The sequence below is a fragment of the Lepidochelys olivacea genome, assembly GCF_965140295.1.
Source record: "Lepidochelys olivacea isolate rLepOli2 genome assembly, chromosome: 18".
Lineage (NCBI taxonomy): Eukaryota > Metazoa > Chordata > Testudines > Cheloniidae > Lepidochelys > Lepidochelys olivacea.
Genome location: NC_140428.1, coordinates 30,418,969 through 30,437,402, shown reverse-complemented (window position 1 = coordinate 30,437,402; position 18,434 = coordinate 30,418,969). Strand labels below are relative to the sequence as shown.

Here is an 18,434-nt window from a genome sequence, read left to right as displayed (position 1 = left end):
AACTTAGGCTTGAATAGAGACTGGGAGTGGCTAAGTCATTATGCAAGCTAACCTATTTCCCCTTGTTTTTTCCTCCTCCCTCCCCTCCCCCCCCCCCCCACATTCTTGTTAAACTCTGGATTTGTGCTGGAAATGGCCCACCTTGATTATCATACACATTGTAAGGAGAGTGGTCACTTTAGATAAGCTATTACCAGCAGGAGAGTGGGTTTGTGTGTGGGGGGGGGGTGAGAAAACCTGGATTTGTGCTGGAAATGGCCCACCTTGATTATCATACACATTGTAAGGAGAGTGATCACTTTAGCTAAGCTATTAGCAGCAGGAAAGTGGGGTGGGAGGAGGTATTTTTTCATGCTTTGTGTATATATAAAAAGATCTTCTACACTTTCCACAGTATGCATCCGATGAAGTGAGCTTTAGCTCACGAAAGCTCGTGCTCAAATAAATTGGTTAGTCTCTAAGGTGCCACAAGTACTCCTTTTCTTTTTGCGAATACAGACTAACACGGCTGTTACTCTGAAACCTCTTACAAAATGTGTCACTAATTATGCTAAACAATCTGTTCCACCTTGTGTATTTAGTTGTGATGCTGCGAGTACCTTTCCCAGACCTGAAGAAGAGCTCTGCATGGCTCCAAAGTGTCTCTCTTGCCAACAGAACTTGGTCCAATAAAAGATATTACCTCATCCACCTCATCGCTCTAATATCCTGGGACCAACACAGCTATAACAACACTGCACTGAGACAGCTATAATAACACTGCAGACAACAACAGAAAATATCCCTCTGTGTCTGTGTGTGTGTGTGTCTGTACTTATGTCTATTTATGCCCCTATCTCCATGTATTTGTTCCTGCATCTGAGTGTCTCCATACCTCTCTGTGTCTGTCTGTATGTGTGTGTTTATCCTGGGTGTGTGTCTGTCCTGGGTGTCTGTAGGTACCTGTGCATGTCTGTCCTGGGTGCATAGGTACCAACTTCTCCTGGTGCCGGTGGGTGCTCGTGCTCCCCCGCCCCCGCCTCCACCCCTACCCTGCCCCCATTCCAACCTCTTCCCCAAAGTCCCCGCTCCAATTCCGCCCCCTCCCTGCCCCTATTGGACTCCTTCCCCAAATCCCCACCCCAACCCCGCCTCCTCCCCTGAGTGTGCCATGTTGCTGCTCCTCCCCCTTCCCTCCCACAGCTTGTTACGCCGCGAAACAGCTGTTTTGTGGTGGCAAGCGCTGGGAGGAGAAGTGGGGACAGAGCGCTCAGGGGAGGAGGCAGAGGTGAGCTGGGGCAGGGAGCTTGGCTGCCGGTGGGTGCAGAGCACCCACCAATTTTTCCCCATGGAGACGGCGCCTATGCCTGGTTGTCTATAGGTGCCTGTGCATCTGTTTGTCCTGCATGTCTGTAGGTGCCTGTATGTGTTTGTCTGTCCTGGGCGTCTGTAGGTCCCTGCGTGTCTGTCAGTATCTGTCTCTCTCTCTGTAGGTATCTGTGTGTGTGTCTGTCCTGCATGTCTGTAGGTGCCTGTGGCTCTCAGCGTGTCTCTCTCTCTCTCTGTCCACAGGGGAGCTGGTGCTTGCAGCTTGGCTCTGGCCAGCTCCTGTTACTGGGTAGGGGGGCCGCAGCAGGCACTGCCCCACCCGGGGCCCCTCAGTCACGCTCCTGCCATCACAGCTGCAGCTCTAGCTTGCTCTGTGGGGGACTGCCCAGTGCCTCCTCCGTGCAGCGGCTACAGGGCCAGTCCTGGCTGGGAGACGCACTTCCTGCCCTGGCCAGTGCCAAGTGGGCAGGGGCAGGCGAGAGCTCTGCGGGGATCCAGTTGTCTGGGGGAAGGGAGCCTGGCAGCGCTCAGCAGGTCTCCTGGGGCTACGGTTACCAGCCCTCCAGGATTGGCCTGGAGTCTCCCAGAATCAGCATCGATCTCCTGGCGACTACTGAAAGCAATCCAGGAGATTTTAATAGGATATTTTAAGAAAAATGGCATTGTGTCATGTTGGAAATAAAAAATCTCCTGGAATAGCTTCAGTCAGAGTTGGCAACCCTATCTGGGGCAGACATGGAGAAACGCCGCTGGAGCCTGGGGGAGGCCCAAAGGCAGAAGGGCCCTTGCTCCTCCCCAGCCTCTAGTGACCAGAATCATTGAAAATACATAGAAAATTTGTAAGTAATCCCCATAATTTTCAACTTCTGGCATAATCACTTTTCTGGTGTCCCCTCGGGGCTGGGTTAGAGAGGAGCTGGGATAAAGGACTTGATATAATAGGGTAGTTTTCAGTGCTGGTAGCCAGACTATTTAGAGTTTTGTAGATATGTTTTATAAGAATCACTCTCTTTCCCTGTTTGCATGGAAAACGTAACAAAATTAACAAGTTTGCATCTTACATCTGAAAAGAACATCCCAGCTACTGGAATTATAAAGGCAAAACCCCAGAAGAAACACTAGTTCAGCTAAACTGTGGCAGAAATTGTGTAGCCAAACACTTTTTCCTATACCAGTTCACCCAGCATGTAGGCAACCTCTATGAGTCAGGGGGTCAGGGCTTTAACAGCTGGATAGTTTAGCCAAAAACAATCCATAGATCTATAGGCTAAAGAGACAATACTGCTATCTCATCCTTCAAATTGTCAGCTGGTTGCCACATGGGCCAGAAAAGAATTTCCCTTCCTTTCACACCCACACCAGTCAGCGATGAGTGAGTGTCAGATGTCATTTATTTATGACATGTCTTACATAAGGAAAAATGCATGTAACAAATGGACAAAATCTCTTCCCACAAAATTGTACATACTAAAGGCAGAAGTGAATATAGAACAGCTGACACAAGTAGTAGAAAGAGGAGTTTTGTGTCAGCATTATTCTTAGGTCACATGAACATGGTTTAGGGGTGATTTGAGGAAGGAAAAGTGAGGGCATTTAGGGGATGTTGCCATTCCAAGTGTAAAGAAAGGAAAAGAGGCAAAAGTGAATGAAGGAGACAAAAAGAAGGGTTTGGCAAGAAGTCAGGGCAGAACTTTGACAACAGGATGTGATGGAGAAGGGACTGAATCGTCATATAGGTAACAGGAAATATCTAGAGTTATAATAAGATACCCACACGAGGAAATAAGGAAACAAATCCTTATTTGGAGAACCAGCTGAGCAGTGGGGACAGCAGAGCAGCTCACAGCAGGAGTTTGCCTGGGACTGGTAAGTATCCGAGTGTGTGTGTGTTTGTTTGCTTGCTGAGGAAGTATCCGAGCGTGTGTTTGCTGGGGGCGGGGGGGCAGTGTGAGAGCCTGAGTGAGTGTCTGATTGACTGCTAGCCTGCAGGGGGCGGGCAGTAGGGTGTCTGTTTGTTTGCCACAGGGAAGCCTGGCTGTTTAAAAATAGCCAGAGCTTCGGGAACCAGCTGAGCGGCGGAGAACCACCTGAGCAGCGGGGACAGCAGAGCAGCTCGCAGCAGGAGTTTGCCTGGGAGTTCGCCTGGAGTGAGCCCAGTGAGGCTTACGTCTTGCAAACTGCTCTGAGGAAGCTCGTAGTAGGAAGGTGATATGGAAGGGGGGGGTTCAGCTGTTGTGACCTGCACTGGATGTGCTATGTTTGTCTTTCTTCCACAGGACAGAAGCGACTTTGTCTGTACAAAGTGCAAGCTGGTCTCCATATTGGAAGAGAAGATTGAAGGTCTGGAGCAACAGATAACAACCCTGCGTTGCATACGAGAAACTGAGGATTTTCTGGACAAAACTCAGGATAGGCTTCTAGGGGCACAAAGCTCTACAGATATAGAGCAGGTTGCACAGAGGAGCCAAGAGGCCAGTGAAGAAGCTTGGCAACATGTGACCTCCAGAAGAGGTAAGCGGAATGTCCGGGTTCCAGTAACACAGACACAGGTAACTAACCGCTTCCATGTTCTCTCCACAGGTATCGTTGCGGAGAGTGGACCAGATGATATGTCTGGGGCGAGAAAGCAGAAGGAGACTCCGCTGGTTGGAAGGCATGAGATGCTATGTCCTGAGGTTGGGAGTTCCACGACCACCACTCCCAAGAGGAGAAGGTGGGTGGTGGTGGTCGGGGACTCTCTCCTCCGGGGGACTGAGTCATCTATCTACCGCCCTGACCGGGAAAACCGAGAAGTCTGCTGCTTGCCAGGGGCTAAGATTCGTGATGTGACAGAGAGACTGCCGAGACTCATCAAGCCCTCGGATCGCTACCCCTTCCTGCTTCTCCACGTGGGCACCAATGATACTGCCAAGAATGACCTTGAGCGGATCACTGCGGACTATGTGGCTCTAGGAAGAAGGATAAAGGAGTTGGAGGCGCAAGTGGTGTTCTCGTCCATCCTCCCCGTGGAAGGAAAAGGCCTAGGTAGGGAGCGTCGAATCGTGGAAGTCAACGAATGGCTACGCAGGTGGTGTCGGAGAGAAGGCTTTGGTTTCTTTGACCATGGGATGGTGTTCCATGAAGGAGGAGTGCTGGGCAGAGACGGGCTCCATCTTATGAAGAGAGGGAAGAGCATCTTTGCCAGCAGGCTGGCTAACCTAGTGAGGAGGGCTTTAAACTAGGTTCACCGGGGGAAGGAGACCAAAGCCCTGAGGTAAGTGGGAAAGCGGGATACCGGGAGGAAGCACAGGCAGGAATGTCTGTGAGGGGAGGGCTCCTGCCTCATACTGGGAATGAGGGGCGATCAACAGGTTATCTCAAGTGCTTATATACAAATGCACAAAGCCTTGGAAACAAGCAGGGAGAACTGGAGGTCCTGGTGATGTCAAGGAACTATGACGTGATCGGAATAACAGAGACTTGGTGGGATAACTCACATGACTGGAGTACTGTCATGGATGGTTATAAACTGTTCAGGAAGGACAGGCAGGGCAGAAAAGGTGGGGGAGTAGCACTGTATGTAAGGGAGCAGTATGACTGCTCAGAGCTCCGGTACGAAACTGCAGAAAAACCTGAGTGTCTCTGGATTAAGTTTAGAAGTGTGTGCAACAAGAGTGATGTAGTGGTGGGAGTCTGCTATAGACCACCGGACCAGGGGGATGAGGTAGATGAGGCTTTCTTCCGGCAGCTCACGGAAGCTACTAGATCGCATGCCCTGATTCTCATGGGTGACTTTAATTTTCCTGATATCTGCTGGGAGAGCAATACAGCGGTGCATAGACAATCCAGGAAGTTTTTGGAAAGCGTAGGGAACAATTTCCTGGCGCAAGTGCTAGAGGAGCCAACTAGGGGGGGCGCTTTTCTTGACCTGCTGCTCACAAACCGGGTAGAATTAGTGGGGGTAGCAAAAGTGGATGGGAATCTGGGAGGCAGTGACCATGAGTTGGTTGAGTTCAGGATCCTGACGCAGGGAAGAAAGGTAAGCAGCAGGATACGGACCCTGGACTTCAGGAAAGCAGACTTTGACTCCCTCAGGGAACGGATGGCCAGGATCCCCTGGGGGACTAACTTGAAGGGGAAAGGAGTCCAGGAGAGCTGGCTGTATTTCAAGGAATCCCTGTTGAGGTTACAGGGACAAACCATCCCAATGAGTCAAAAGAATAGTAAATATGGCAGGCGACCAGCTTGGCTTAATGGTGAAATCCTAGCGGATCTTAAACATAAAAAAGAAGCTTACAAGAAGTGGAAGGTTGGACATATGACCAGGGAAGAGTATAAAAATATTGCTCAGGCATGTAGGAATGTTATCAGGAGGGCCAAATCGCACCTGGAGCTGCAGCTAGCCAGAGATGTCAAGAGTAACAAGAAGGGTTTCTTCAGGTATGTTGGCAACAAGAAGAAAGCCAAGGAATGTGTGGGCCCCTTACTGAATGAGGGAGGCAACCTAGTGACAGAGGATGTGGAAAAAGCTAATGTACTCAATGCTTTTTTTGCCTCTGTTTTCACTAACAAGGTCAGCGCCCAGACTGCTGCGCTGGGCATCACAAAATGGGGAAGAGATGGCCAGCCCTCTGTGGAGATAGAGGTGGTTAGGGACTATTTAGAAAAGCTGGACGTGCACAAGTCCATGGGGCCGGACGAGTTGCATCCGAGAGTGCTGAAGGAATTGGCGGCTGTGATTGCAGAGCCATTGGCCATTATCTTTGAAAACTCGTGGCGAACGGGGGAAGTCCCGGATGACTGGAAAAAGGCTAATGTAGTGCCAATCTTTAAAAAAGGGAAGAAGGAGGATCCTGGGAACTACAGGCCAGTCAGCCTCACTTCAGTCCCTGGAAAAATCATGGAGCAGGTCCTCAAAGAATCAATCCTGAAGCACTTGCATGAGAGGAAAGTGATCAGGAACAGCCAGCATGGATTCACCAAGGGAAGGTCATGCCTGACTAATCTAATCGCCTTTTATGATGAGATTACTGGTTCCGTGGATGAAGGGAAAGCAGTGGATGTATTGTTTCTTGACTTTAGCAAAGCTTTTGACACGGTCTCCCACAGTATTCTTGTCAGCAAGTTAAGGAAGTATGGGCTGGATGAATGCACTATAAGGTGGGTAGAAAGCTGGCTAGATTGTCGGGCTCAACGGGTAGTGATCAATGGCTCCATGTCTAGTTGGCAGCCGGTATCAAGTGGAGTACCCCAAGGGTCGGTCCTGGGGCCGGTTTTGTTCAATATCTTCATAAATGATCTGGAGGATGGTGTGGATTGCACTCTCAGCAAATTTGCGGATGATACTAAACTGGGAGGAGTGGTAGATACGCTGGAGGGGAGGGATAGGATACAGATAGACCTAGACAAATTGGAGGATTGGGCCAAAAGAAATCTGATGAGGTTCAATAAGGATAAGTGCAGGGTCCTGCACTTAGGACGGAAGAACCCAATGCACAGCTACAGACTAGGGACCGAATGGCTAGGCAGCAGTTCTGCGGAAAAGGACCTAGGGGTGACAGTGGACGAGAAGCTGAATATGAGTCAGCAGTGTGCCCTTGTTGCCAAGAAGGCCAATGGCATTTTGGGATGTATAAGTAGGGGCATAGCGAGCAGATCGAGGGACGTGATCGTTGCCCTCTATTCGACATTGGTGAGGCCTCATCTGGAGTACTGTGTCCAGTTTTGGGCCCCACACTTCAAGAAGGATGTGGATAAATTGGAGAGAGTCCAGCGAAGGGCAACAAAAATGATTAGGGGACTGGAACACATGAGTTATGAGGAGAGGCTGAGGGAGCTGGGATTGTTTAGCCTGCAGAAGAAAAGAATGAGGGGGGCTTTGATAGTTGCTTTCAACTACCTGAAAGGGGGTTCCAAAGAGGATGGCTCTAGACTGTTCTCAATGGTAGCAGATGACAGAACGAGGAGTAATGGTCTCAAGTTGCAGTGGGGGAGGTTTAGATTGGATATTAGGAAAAACTTTTTCACTAAGAGGGTGGTGAAACACTGGAATGCGTTACCTAGGGAGGTGGTAGAATCTCCTTCCTTAGAGGTTTTTAAGGTCAGGCTTGACAAAGCCCTGGCTGGGATGATTTAACTGGGAATTGGTCCTGCTTTGAGCAGGGGGTTGGACTAGATGACCTTCTGGGGTCCCTTCCAACCCTGATATTCTATGATTCTATGATTCTATGAAATCAACAGAGCCAGACGGGTACCCAGAAGCCTCCTGCTGCAAGACAAGCCCAAGAAAGAAACCAACAGAACTCCACTGGCCATCACATACAGTCCTCAGCTAAAACGTCTCCAACGCATCATCAGTGATCGACAACCCATTCTGGACAACGATCCCTCACTTTCACAGGCCTTGGGAGGCAGGCCAGTCCTCCCCACAGACAACCCACCAACCTGAAGCATATTATCACCAGCAACTATACACCGCACCATAGTAACTCTAACTCAGGAACCAATCCATGCAACAAACCTCGATGCCAACTCTGCCCACATATCTACACCACCGACACCATCATAGGACCTAACCAGATCAGCCACACCATCACCTGTTCTTTCACCTGCACATCCACCAATGTAATATACAAAAAGAAAAGGAGTACTTGTGGCACCTTAGAGACTAACCAATTTATTTGAGCATAAGCTTTCGTGAGCTACAGCTCACTTCATCGGATGCATACTGTGGAAAGTATAGAAGATCTTTTTATACACACAAAGCATGAAAAAATGGGTGTTTACCACTACAAAAGGTTTTCTCTCCCCCCACCCTCTCTCCTGCTGGTAATAGCTTATCTAAAGTGATCACTCTCCTTACAATGTGCATGATAATCAAGGTGGGCCATTTCCAGCACAAATCCAGGGTTTAACAAGAACGTCTGAGGGGGGGGTAGGAAAAAACAAGGGGAAATAGGTTACCTTGCATAATATAATGTAATATACGCCATCATGTGACAGCAATGCCCCTCTGCTGTGTACATCGGCCAAACTGGACAGTGTCTACGTAAAAGGATAAATGGACACAAATCAGATATTAGGAATGGCAATATACAAAAACCTGTAGGAGAACACTTCAATCTCCCTGGACACACAATAGCAAGTTTAAAGGTAGCCATCCTGCAGCAAAAAACCTTCAGGACCAGACTTCAAAGAGAAACTGCTGAGCTTCAAGAAAAGGAGGACTTGTGGCACCTTAGAGACTAACCAATTTATTAGAGCATAAGCTTTCGTGAGCTACAGCTCACTTCCTCAGATGCATATCGTGGAAACTGCAGCAGGCTTTATATATACACAGAGAATATGAAACAATACCTATTCCCACCCCACTGTCCTGCTGGTAATAGCTTATCTAAAGTGATTTCCAGTACAAATCCAGGTTTTCTCACCCTCCACCCCCCCACACAAATTCACTCTCCTGCTGGTGATAGCCCATCCAAAGTGACAACTCTTTACACAATGTGCATGACAATCAAGCTGGGCTATTTCCTGCACAAATTGGGGGGGATGTGAGAACCTGGATTTGTGCAGGAAATAGCCCAGCTTGATTGTCATGCACATTGTGTAAAGAGTTGTCACTTTGGATGGGCTATCACCAGCAGGAGAGTGAATTTGTGTGGGGGGGTGGAGGGTGAGAAAACCTGGATTTGTACTGGAAATCACTTTAGATAAGCTATTACCAGCAGGACAGTGGGGTGGGAATAGGTATTGTTTCATATTCTCTGTGTATATATAAAGCCTGCTGCAGTTTCCACGATATGCATCTGAGGAAGTGAGCTGTAGCTCACGAAAGCTTATGCTCTAATAAATTGGTTAGTCTCTAAGGTGCCACAAGTACTCCTTTTCTTTTTGCATATAGACAAAGGCACCTGGTACAAAACCCATCCATCTGCAGAAACAGATGACTAAACTGCTCTAAATTCTTCTGGTATTCAGATATGGCTGTGATGAAAATGCTATAATTGCAGCAGTCATTCAACAGAGAACATGATGAGTAACATGACAGAAAGGAAAATTCTTAGGAATTGTCCATGTTTTTTCAGCTATAGAGACCCATGTGTAGGCAAGAGAAGTTACTTCAGTAAGATATTATGTTTTTCTTAGTTTCCTGTGAGTAACTCTAACCATTTACTTTTTTGCTGCTGGGGCATTTGCTGTTGGTCTTTTGGTTCAGTAGACTCTTTCCTCAGGCCATACTTTCTCACTTGGGTTAAAGCAGATTATTTGGGGGCACTTGGGGAATGAAGGGGATTCCCTTTGGTTATTCCTTCTGCCAATGGTATCATTTCCCCATTTTACTTTTCAAAAAATAAACTAAAAGAAAAGGAGTACTTGTGGCACCTTAGAGACTAACTAAGGTGCCACAAGTACTCCTTTTCTTTTTGCGAATACAGACTAACACGGCTGTTACTCTGAAAAAAATAAACTATAATTTCCCAGTTGGCTCCATGATATTTTGTGTGGAACAAGTTTAATTCCCGTGGGACAAAAATAGCCTCATTCTGAGTCTGAAAACTGTACTCCAGTAGATACATAATATGGAATCTGAATCCCATAGGTGGCTGATGTGTAACATTTCCAAGCTCCAGTCATGCCAGATTTGCTGTCCTTCATGTTGAACATGTGAAGGTTTTAGTTGTTAACTCTCTAGTGTTGGGTGGACAAGGAAAATAAGGGCCAGTTTGTAAGGCTCCACTTGGAGAGAATAAACCCAGAATACCGTGTGCCAGCCCAGCAGGGCTTGCTTCCAAGAGGATATTCTCAGAAAAGGAAGAAATTGCCCTACAAAGGAGCAGTGTTTTGGCAGCTGGGATCCAGTACTAGCCCAGGTCCCAGGGACTGTTTCCCACTTATCTGAAAAAAAAAAAAAAAAAAGTCTGCAGAAGCGTTTAATTCCCTGCCATCTTCACTCACATAAACACACGTTCAGTCACTCATATGCATGCACACAAAGAAAAGCCTATTTTCATCTCTTACAGCTTTTCTCTCAGACTCAAAGAACAGAAATACTATTTGGTTATACACAAGACACATACCATACCACTGTTACTGCCCATACAATGGGCTAACAAGCAGCTAAGAAAAAGGAAAGTTAACAGACGTGTCCATGTTATAGTTAGGTTTTTGTTTGATCTTGTAAGTCTCCCAACAGCCAATTTTCAGTATCCCAGTTCCTTTACTACTTCCTTTTGTATGCTCAGGTTTACAACATTATATGGATACAGTATATGGATAGAAATATAACTGACTGGAAATACAACTTAGTGTGCGTGACTTGAACAAGTGACCACCCCAGATCAGCAACCTATAGAAGGATTTAATAATCCTAGAAATTTAGGATTGGAAGGGACCTCGATAAGTCATCTAGTCCAGTCCCCTACACTGAGGCAGGACTAAATATTACCTAGACCATTCCTGACAGGTGTTTGTCTAACTTGCTCTTTAAAATCTCCAATGACAGAGATTCCACACCTCCTTAGTAATTTATAGTTTGCAATCCAGCCTGATCAACAGTATAAGATAACTTGTTTACAATGATTCCTCCTGGTTAGTAAAGATTATTATTAAAAATTGAAAGTACAGTAATGTGGTTACTCTTCCTTGTTATTCCACAAGAAGTTCAATAATTAAACTGGGTTGAAATTGCCTTATCTCACAGGCAAGTATTACCACGGGAAGCAAAATCTACCAACACAGTAAGGATTCAGAGAATATTTTCGTTTTGAATAATGGTTTTGGAAAATCTTAAAAACTCTCCTACAAAGAACCCCCCAAATTTTCAAACTGACATTTCACATCCATTTTTGCCATCTACATGCTTGGGTTTTTGTATCCTCAATAGAGGAGTTGGTTCCTTGCTTTGAATGATGATGTGCACCCTGTTCTTGAATGCCTTTGGCACCCCAGCAAAGGAGAGTTTATAGGTGACAAATGCAAGACCTGAGTAGAAAGCAATAAGGTATGGGCAAGATGCCTGATTTCTACATGACGCACTTCATGATTGCTGTAAGAGGCTGCACTCTTCCTGGTGGAAAGACAAAGGACAAAAATTGCTTATGTAGAGTGCTTCCTTCATTAGCTTTCCTTGGAGGATGTGCTGAGTGAATGTTGATGATGCCATTGTCATTGATAGCTCACTGAAGGAGAAGTGTTTGTACTGAGCATTCAGCGCTATCTTAAACAATGAGGTCATGCAGCAAAAATCAGACCTAATTGCTGTTTGCAATCTTGGAATAAAAAGATGCATGAGTCACAGATGGAGGGAAGAGTTCCTTCAGCCACTTGCATTCCCTGTGGAGGGGAAGAAGGGTACATGAATTTGTTAATTTAGTTTTGTAGAACTCTTTTCTATCTCACTCACGCCCCCAAGCAAAGACAAGTCCAGGAAGTAGGAAATGGGTCACACAGTTGAGGCACCTACAACTGATGTTTTAAAAACTGATATATGGCCCCTATATGCACCTATTCACACACTAATACAGATGTAGCTCAAGGTATGTAAGACATGCATTACATGGAATGTCCCCATCCTTCTCATGCCAGTGTTGGTGCACAGGATGGAAACTCTCTTCCATCCATCTCTGCCATTAGCTGCTGTTTCCATCTGCTCTATGGTGTTGAGATCAACTCTTCTGCCCTCCCTGCAAAGGGTTCTTCTTAAGGTTTCTCTTGGGTGCCCATGTTTCCTCATACCAGTTGGTTTTCACTTGACAGCTTCATGTGGGAGTCTGTATGTTGGCATCCGGTGGTGCATGCGCCAAATCTGTCCAATGCTTTCTTCTAATTGTAGGGGAAATGAACTGCTGGTTAGTGATTTATCAGATCTCTTTGTTGGTGATGAAGTCTGTCCATCCACTGTACAGAATTTTTCTTAGATACTTATTTTAAAAGGCGTCTAGTTAGCTATCTAACATAGATCTCCAGTTCTTGCCACCATAACTTAGCATTGAGTGAGATAACACCTGAGTTGAACATTCAGAGTTTTGTTTTGGTACTGTATATCTTTGATTTCCATACATTGTTGATTTTAGAGCATGGTGTGGATGGCTTTCCAATCTACGATGTCACTTTTCTTGAGACGAAAAGGAGTACTTGTGGCACCTTAGAGACTAACCAATTTATTTGAGCATGAGCTTTCGTGAGCTACAGCTCACTTCATGAGGTCACTGTTAGCTAGTACAGTGCTGCAGAGGTAAATGAATGCTTATACTTCCTTAATATGTTTGCCTTCCAATATGATCTCTGTGCTGCTCAATATGTCTTTGCATCTTGGACAGATGACCTGTATCTCAAGCTGATGCAGATGTGATTGATCTGTTTTTTTTATTTTGTCATCTGGTGAATTCCAGTTACAGATAATTTTCAGATAACTCCAGAAGCTAAAGAATTTACAGTATGAAAGATCAACCTCATTAGTAAAGTCAAAAGGAAACAGAAAGTCCCAGTATCAACTGATCAGATCTCACTTTGTTTTTCCCAAGAGTTGGAAGGCAGGAAAACTAAGTTCAGGGACAGTGTGCCTGAACTGGGATGGCCATTTTTGTAGACCTGAATGTAAGCTCATGTTCTCAACCTCACCCAAACCAAAGGTTCACAGCATAAATATGTCAGTTTATGATATTAACATCTGTATACGGGTGTGTGTGAGATGCTTGAATGAACACCTGGCCCCTTCCCAGAGGAGTTCATAATCTAGAAGGAAAAGACAGGTGTGATTGCACGAGAGGTGACATGAGACAAGGTAGATGAATGGATGCAGGAACACCAAGAATAAAGTCATGAGGCACTTGTTTTGCATGGTACCCACAATGTTAGCTTTAAAAAGAAAAAAAGCTAGCCAGCTAGAGATTAGCACATTATCTAATACAAGATCAAGTAAATTTCTTTAGAGGAGGGGAACAGGTGATAGGTAAGCTAGAAAGGAGGTCAGTGCTGCTCACAGGCTACTAAAAGACCGAAATTTAACACTTCCCAAACTAGTTTACATGTATTGAGCGAGTCTCCACCTAACCGTAAAGGAAGATCAAAGTCATACTCCTGCTGCCAAGGCAATTCTCTAGGGCAATATTGGAAAAGGCCTTTGCAAATGGAAAAAATAAACAGCCATGAAATCTATGTGAAAAACACCAGCATCTTGAACTCAGCTCAGCTTTTCTTTGCAAATTAAACAACTGGATGGAAGTTTTAATCTCCTCTCGTCTCACTCTCCTGGCACAAGAACCCCCAACACAACATGACAACTCATCCATCCAACTCACAAAAGGAAAAAAAAAACATTTCATATCAGATGCTCTGCGTCAAGCTTGCTAAGGCTCATAAATCAGCCATCTCACTGCCCTGGTCATTTCAACCAACGTCTGACCCTTTCGTTAACTCATGATTTATAACTGGAAGTTATTTTTTATGCCAGATTTATAAACTTTACTGTGCCTGGTTTGATATAATATCCACTTTGTACACCATGCAATGAGACAGTAAATTTATTGGCTATAAACTGTTACCTTGAAAAATGACATCAATGCAAAGTGGTTTCCATTTAGAATCAATGGGCAATAAATTCATTGGATTTTTTTTTTGTGGATGATGCTATTTATGAGGTCATGAGTGGCTATATAATAGGTGAAATTGGGAGGAGAAGCACCAGTCAAATAGCGGTTCTGTGCGACGGGGTCAACAAAGACGAATTATATTCACGCAGCAACAATGCATACGCTGGTATTCTGCTGTCTCTTTATTATCAGCCTCTCATGTCCTCTCTTGTCTCTCCCTATTATCGACTCCAGTGAGGTGTCCTATCAGCTCTCAGGTAAGACTTTTTTGCTTTTACTGCTTAGTAGGGCTTAGTAGGGCACTGGGCAGTAATGCCGGATGAGTAACCGAGAAATTATTTCAGAAAGGACCTTTTCTCATCTGTGCTCTTCAGCTGTGGCAAAAAGCAGATGTTTCTTCATGATGCTAGAGGAAAAACGATATAGGGGTCCAAAAGTGGAATACAGAGGGTATCATATAGTCATGATTGAAGTGTCTGAGCAGAACTCTGAACCAGGACTCAGGACTGGAAGATCAGGGAGTGCTGCAGGTCAGAAAGCTGTGCACGAAGAAGGTACCGTGCCTACCTGCCCTCTACTTAAGTAATTCATGTTCTTTTTTGGAGACACTGCTGCTATATTCATTTACAAAGTCTGATAGACACCAAAGTGTTTTTCTAAATATTAGTAAGTTCAAAATTTAAACAAGTGTCTTTCCAAACCTTCTACTGTGTAATTGCAGACACTTTACAGCCAGCTGTCATTCAATCCAGACATCATTCATCGTATGATGAGATGGACGAGCTGGCAGTAACCATTAATATCAACTGCATTTGTTTGGAGGCGTGCATTAAGCTTATTAAATCTTCTCTACTAATAAAAAAGCGCCCTCTAGAGAACAAAAAACAAAATCAGGAGTCTATATTCAATTATATATTTTTATCTCAAACCAAAGGTGTATGTCAGCATTGCTAGGGAGAGGCAAAGTATATTGGAATAACTGTGTGAAATGTCTCAGTGTATTGCACATGGAGGTAGCAGCTTGTCTTATGCAAAGACACTTTTCTGAAACTTCCCAGTGTCCTCTGCAACTGTCCCTCTGCACAGTTACTAGGCAAACTACAGTATTCACTTATGGCCAAGGATTTTTTAAAAATCTTCCCCCCGGATATGTTGTTTTGATTAAAATGTTTTAAATTTCATTTAATTAAAATAAGGGGATTGTGGGGAAATCAAAAGCAGATAAGTGATACCTATGATCCATTATATTGTCTCTAAATCAGCCAGCTATTTCAGGGTGCTAAAAGACCCTGTATTCATGTAGGTTCTCCTGAAATTATATCACAAAGTTCTAGAAATCCCACCTGTCTTTCCTTTCAGACAGTCGGATCTTGTTCTGGTAGCCTGTCCAGTTCATCTGAGCAGTGAGCGACATGCTGCTCCATTTAATCATTTGGAAGACTGCCACTTTCACATTGTGTTTCTTTTGGCATTGCAGACACGCTGAACAGCAGTAGTTTCTGTCCTTGGGGCTATAGGTACCCAGGGCCCCAAACCAATGGGTGACCTACTGTGCTAAATTGGGTGGATCGGTTAGAGCAGTGAGAACAGAGTGACTGTATAGATGTAACATCAGGAAGGTGACTCAGGTACCCAAAGAGGCAATCACCACCTCTTTCACATTTATTAAACAAAGGTCAGTGATTAACTACTGGTGCCTTCTGACGTCTTCAGAACATGGGGCCCAGAGGCCTGTTCAGGAGCCATCTGACTAAATGGATGTTACCCAAAAGGAAACAGGGTCCTGAGGCAGGTGTCATCCCATACAGACTCTGATGTCTTCTTTAAATGTCTTCTTCTACCAACAGCAGATGAAAATACAAGATTAAATGTGGAGCGATTGGACAGCTTGGGGAGAGCTTCTCTGCTTCAGACTCTGCCAAGGCTCCTGGGGGCACAAACTGAGGACAGTCCCAGCAAAGCAGGTAAAGCTCTCCCACCCAGTTTACACATAGAGATGTTCCAAGGTACAAAATGCCAAGGGTCCCTTCTGAAAATTCAGCTGCTTTGAGCAGCAAAAAATAAGAAACATCTTGCAATATGAATCTGCCTTGAGCGTGCACATTGTCAAAGCAGCTGAAGTTCACTGTCTGCAGAGAACCCAAACTCCACCAGCAGGAACATGTTAAGTTGGGGGAGGGATGGAAGAATCAAAGAACCATCAGGTACAATCCCATTAAGGACTCATTAACAGTGAAAGGAAGTTGCAGCCCTCTAAGTTAGTGAGAGTCTGAAAAAAAGTCTGTTGAACTTCATACTGCTGTTGAGTAGCTGATGATGACTAGGGGGCAAGGAACTCCTCTAGGCAAGACAGGGACTTGGTCTGGGACTGGTTAACTGGGCCTTGCAAATGTCAATTTGTTGAACTGCACCAGCATTTTCAGAAAATGCAGAATCCACAGCCATAAATGCATGATACAATGACTTATGCGGGAGAGAGGGTCCTTAGAAGTAAGATTAAGTAAAGGGCTGCAGCACCACTACCATAGACCCCTCAGGAATAATGTGCTATGACAAGGACTGACCCTACATCAGAAGGGACAGTTGGTATTTGATTCCTAACTTCCGTTTTACCTCTGTGGGTTATATTTTGGCAATCAGAAGTGACATGGGTAGTCTCTCCATTTCTAAATTAAGAAGCATTTCACACTTGTTTTTCCAGGTCTCAGTCCCAGCAGCTACAATCCAAGGGAAAATGTGAAAGAGGTAAGTGAATGACTAGCTATTGTCAAAATAAGAAACTGGAAACCCACATTTTAGATTAAGGAGAAATGGCTAATAAAACACCCTTTAAAGATCCATTTAACTTAAAAATAGTTTAGATCAAAGTATGACCCATCTTTCTGGAGCAGAAAAAGGATGTTGGAAGATGACAGAAATCTGCTAATTTGCATAATTTTAAAAATATTTTCAAGGCTGTAGTAACACAGATTTGGCAGAAAATGAGAGCATTTCAGTATAATTTTAAAATTCCAGCCCTCTTCTGAAACGCTGCCTTCTAAATAAAAGGTTAGTTCCAGCCTCCACAGGCCTGGCTAAAGAGTGTATATGGATATCGGTGAGATTCAATAAGGATTCCAGGTATGTCACTTTTCCCACAGCAATGTGTACAACATTAGCACAATGATAATGGGCTAATTGATAATACAAAATCATTAATATTTACCATATATTGATCCTTTAAAGATTAAGGCAGAGAATTTGATTAGCATTTTGGATCACAGACGCATATTGGGCTGGCTGTCTCTCTGACGAGTCAGAATATGGGGCCACAGGGCCCGGTCAGAGATCGCAGAGGGACTGCATCTCATTGTAAGCATTTTTCAGAGAATTAATCCGATTTCCCCCACACTAACCGGCATGACGTTGCTTGATTTTAGGCTTTCTATGGAAGTCACCCTCAAATTGCTTTGCTGAGCCGCCTGCTGGCCAAGGACAGGAAACAGAATAAAAAACGTGGGAACCTCTCTGAGTGCTTCTGGAAATACTGTGTGTAACCTGGGGTGGTGGGGTGGGAGGACAAACTCTTTCCTAATCCTAGCTGCTTAATTTATAAAGATGTTAATAACTGTCCTTGAAACATGTACATAGATTTGCTTGTTTTAACATGAGGAGAATAAAGAATTGTGAAGCTGACTCTTAACTCTACATTCCATGCTGTTTGGAGATTAATAAATCCTCTATGTTTTGCAAATAACCTGTGAGCAATGAGTTATTTTCCTTCAGAGATTCCATCCTTCTTGGGTACTAAGTGATGGGGCAAAAAGGGGAAAACAGACAGATAGTGAAAGACCAGTCTGGGAAATTAGGAATTCTATAGGATTGTCTCTCTAAGCGGAGGGATGGATGAACCAGCACTACGCCACACTAATTTGCACAGTCTTTCATACACATTGTATCTCCTAATGTGTTAATATAGTAACAGATCAGTAATAGAAAAGAGAGATAATAATGATATGAATCACCCCCAAGAGGAATCACCTGAGGGGAGCAGACTACCAGAAGTGGTGGGGATGGGAGAGAGCTGAGGAGAACTGATGAAAAGGTGGGGGACATGGGAGCCTGACCTAATGCATATTAGAAAACAGAGCAATTTCTTACAGCAGGCAATTGCTTTGCCTTGCAGGCCTCTGCTTTCACTCACCCAGCACACACTCTAATCTCTGCCCAGCACACTAAGGATGTAAGGGGCATTCACTGGAGAGAGGTATTAGGATGGGGCCTGACATTTATGCAGCCTCATTTCAGTTCTGGCTCTGCTGGATTTTGTATAACACAATAGCTGACTTGCATAAGACCCAACCAACACCACTGGACAGCAGCCTCTCCCACCCCCCCACACACCCCTCTCTATTCTGCTGATTACAGAAGGGCTGGAGAGACTGTGTCTGGGGACACAACCAGCCTTGGCAGTGGCAGGATTCACTGAATTACATGGGTGGTTCTCCAACTGTCATAGCAGGGAAGCCTGTTAGCAAAAGCTCCTCTAGAGAACTGCTCCATGCGTTTGTCTTCTTA

At 44.9% G+C, this 18,434-nt stretch overlaps 1 protein-coding gene across 1 annotated transcript; it reads left to right on the top strand.

Annotated features, from left to right (window-relative positions):
* The first annotated feature begins 3,432 nt into the window (after window positions 1–3,432).
* Window positions 3,433–17,491, top strand: UTS2 (urotensin 2). Its single transcript, XM_084651510.1, has 4 exons — window positions 3,433–3,819; window positions 15,725–15,841; window positions 16,579–16,622; window positions 17,297–17,491. The coding sequence occupies exons 1-4, from the start codon at window positions 3,519–3,521 to the stop codon at window positions 17,411–17,413; spliced, it is 579 nt and encodes a 192-aa protein (XP_084507636.1). The 5' UTR covers window positions 3,433–3,518; the 3' UTR covers window positions 17,414–17,491.
* The last annotated feature ends 943 nt before the right edge of the window (window positions 17,492–18,434 follow it).

Bases quoted from the DNA above. Each gene is read 5' to 3' on its own strand.
- UTS2 (XM_084651510.1), top strand. From the start codon at position 3,519: ATGGAAGGGGGGGGTTCAGCTGTTGTGACCTGCACTGGATGTGCTATG. The intron at 3,820-15,724 runs GTAAGCGGAATG...TTCTACCAACAG, and splicing joins ACATGTGACCTCCAGAAGAG to CAGATGAAAATACAAGATTA. The intron at 16,623-17,296 runs GTAAGTGAATGA...GCTTGATTTTAG, and splicing joins CAAGGGAAAATGTGAAAGAG to GCTTTCTATGGAAGTCACCC.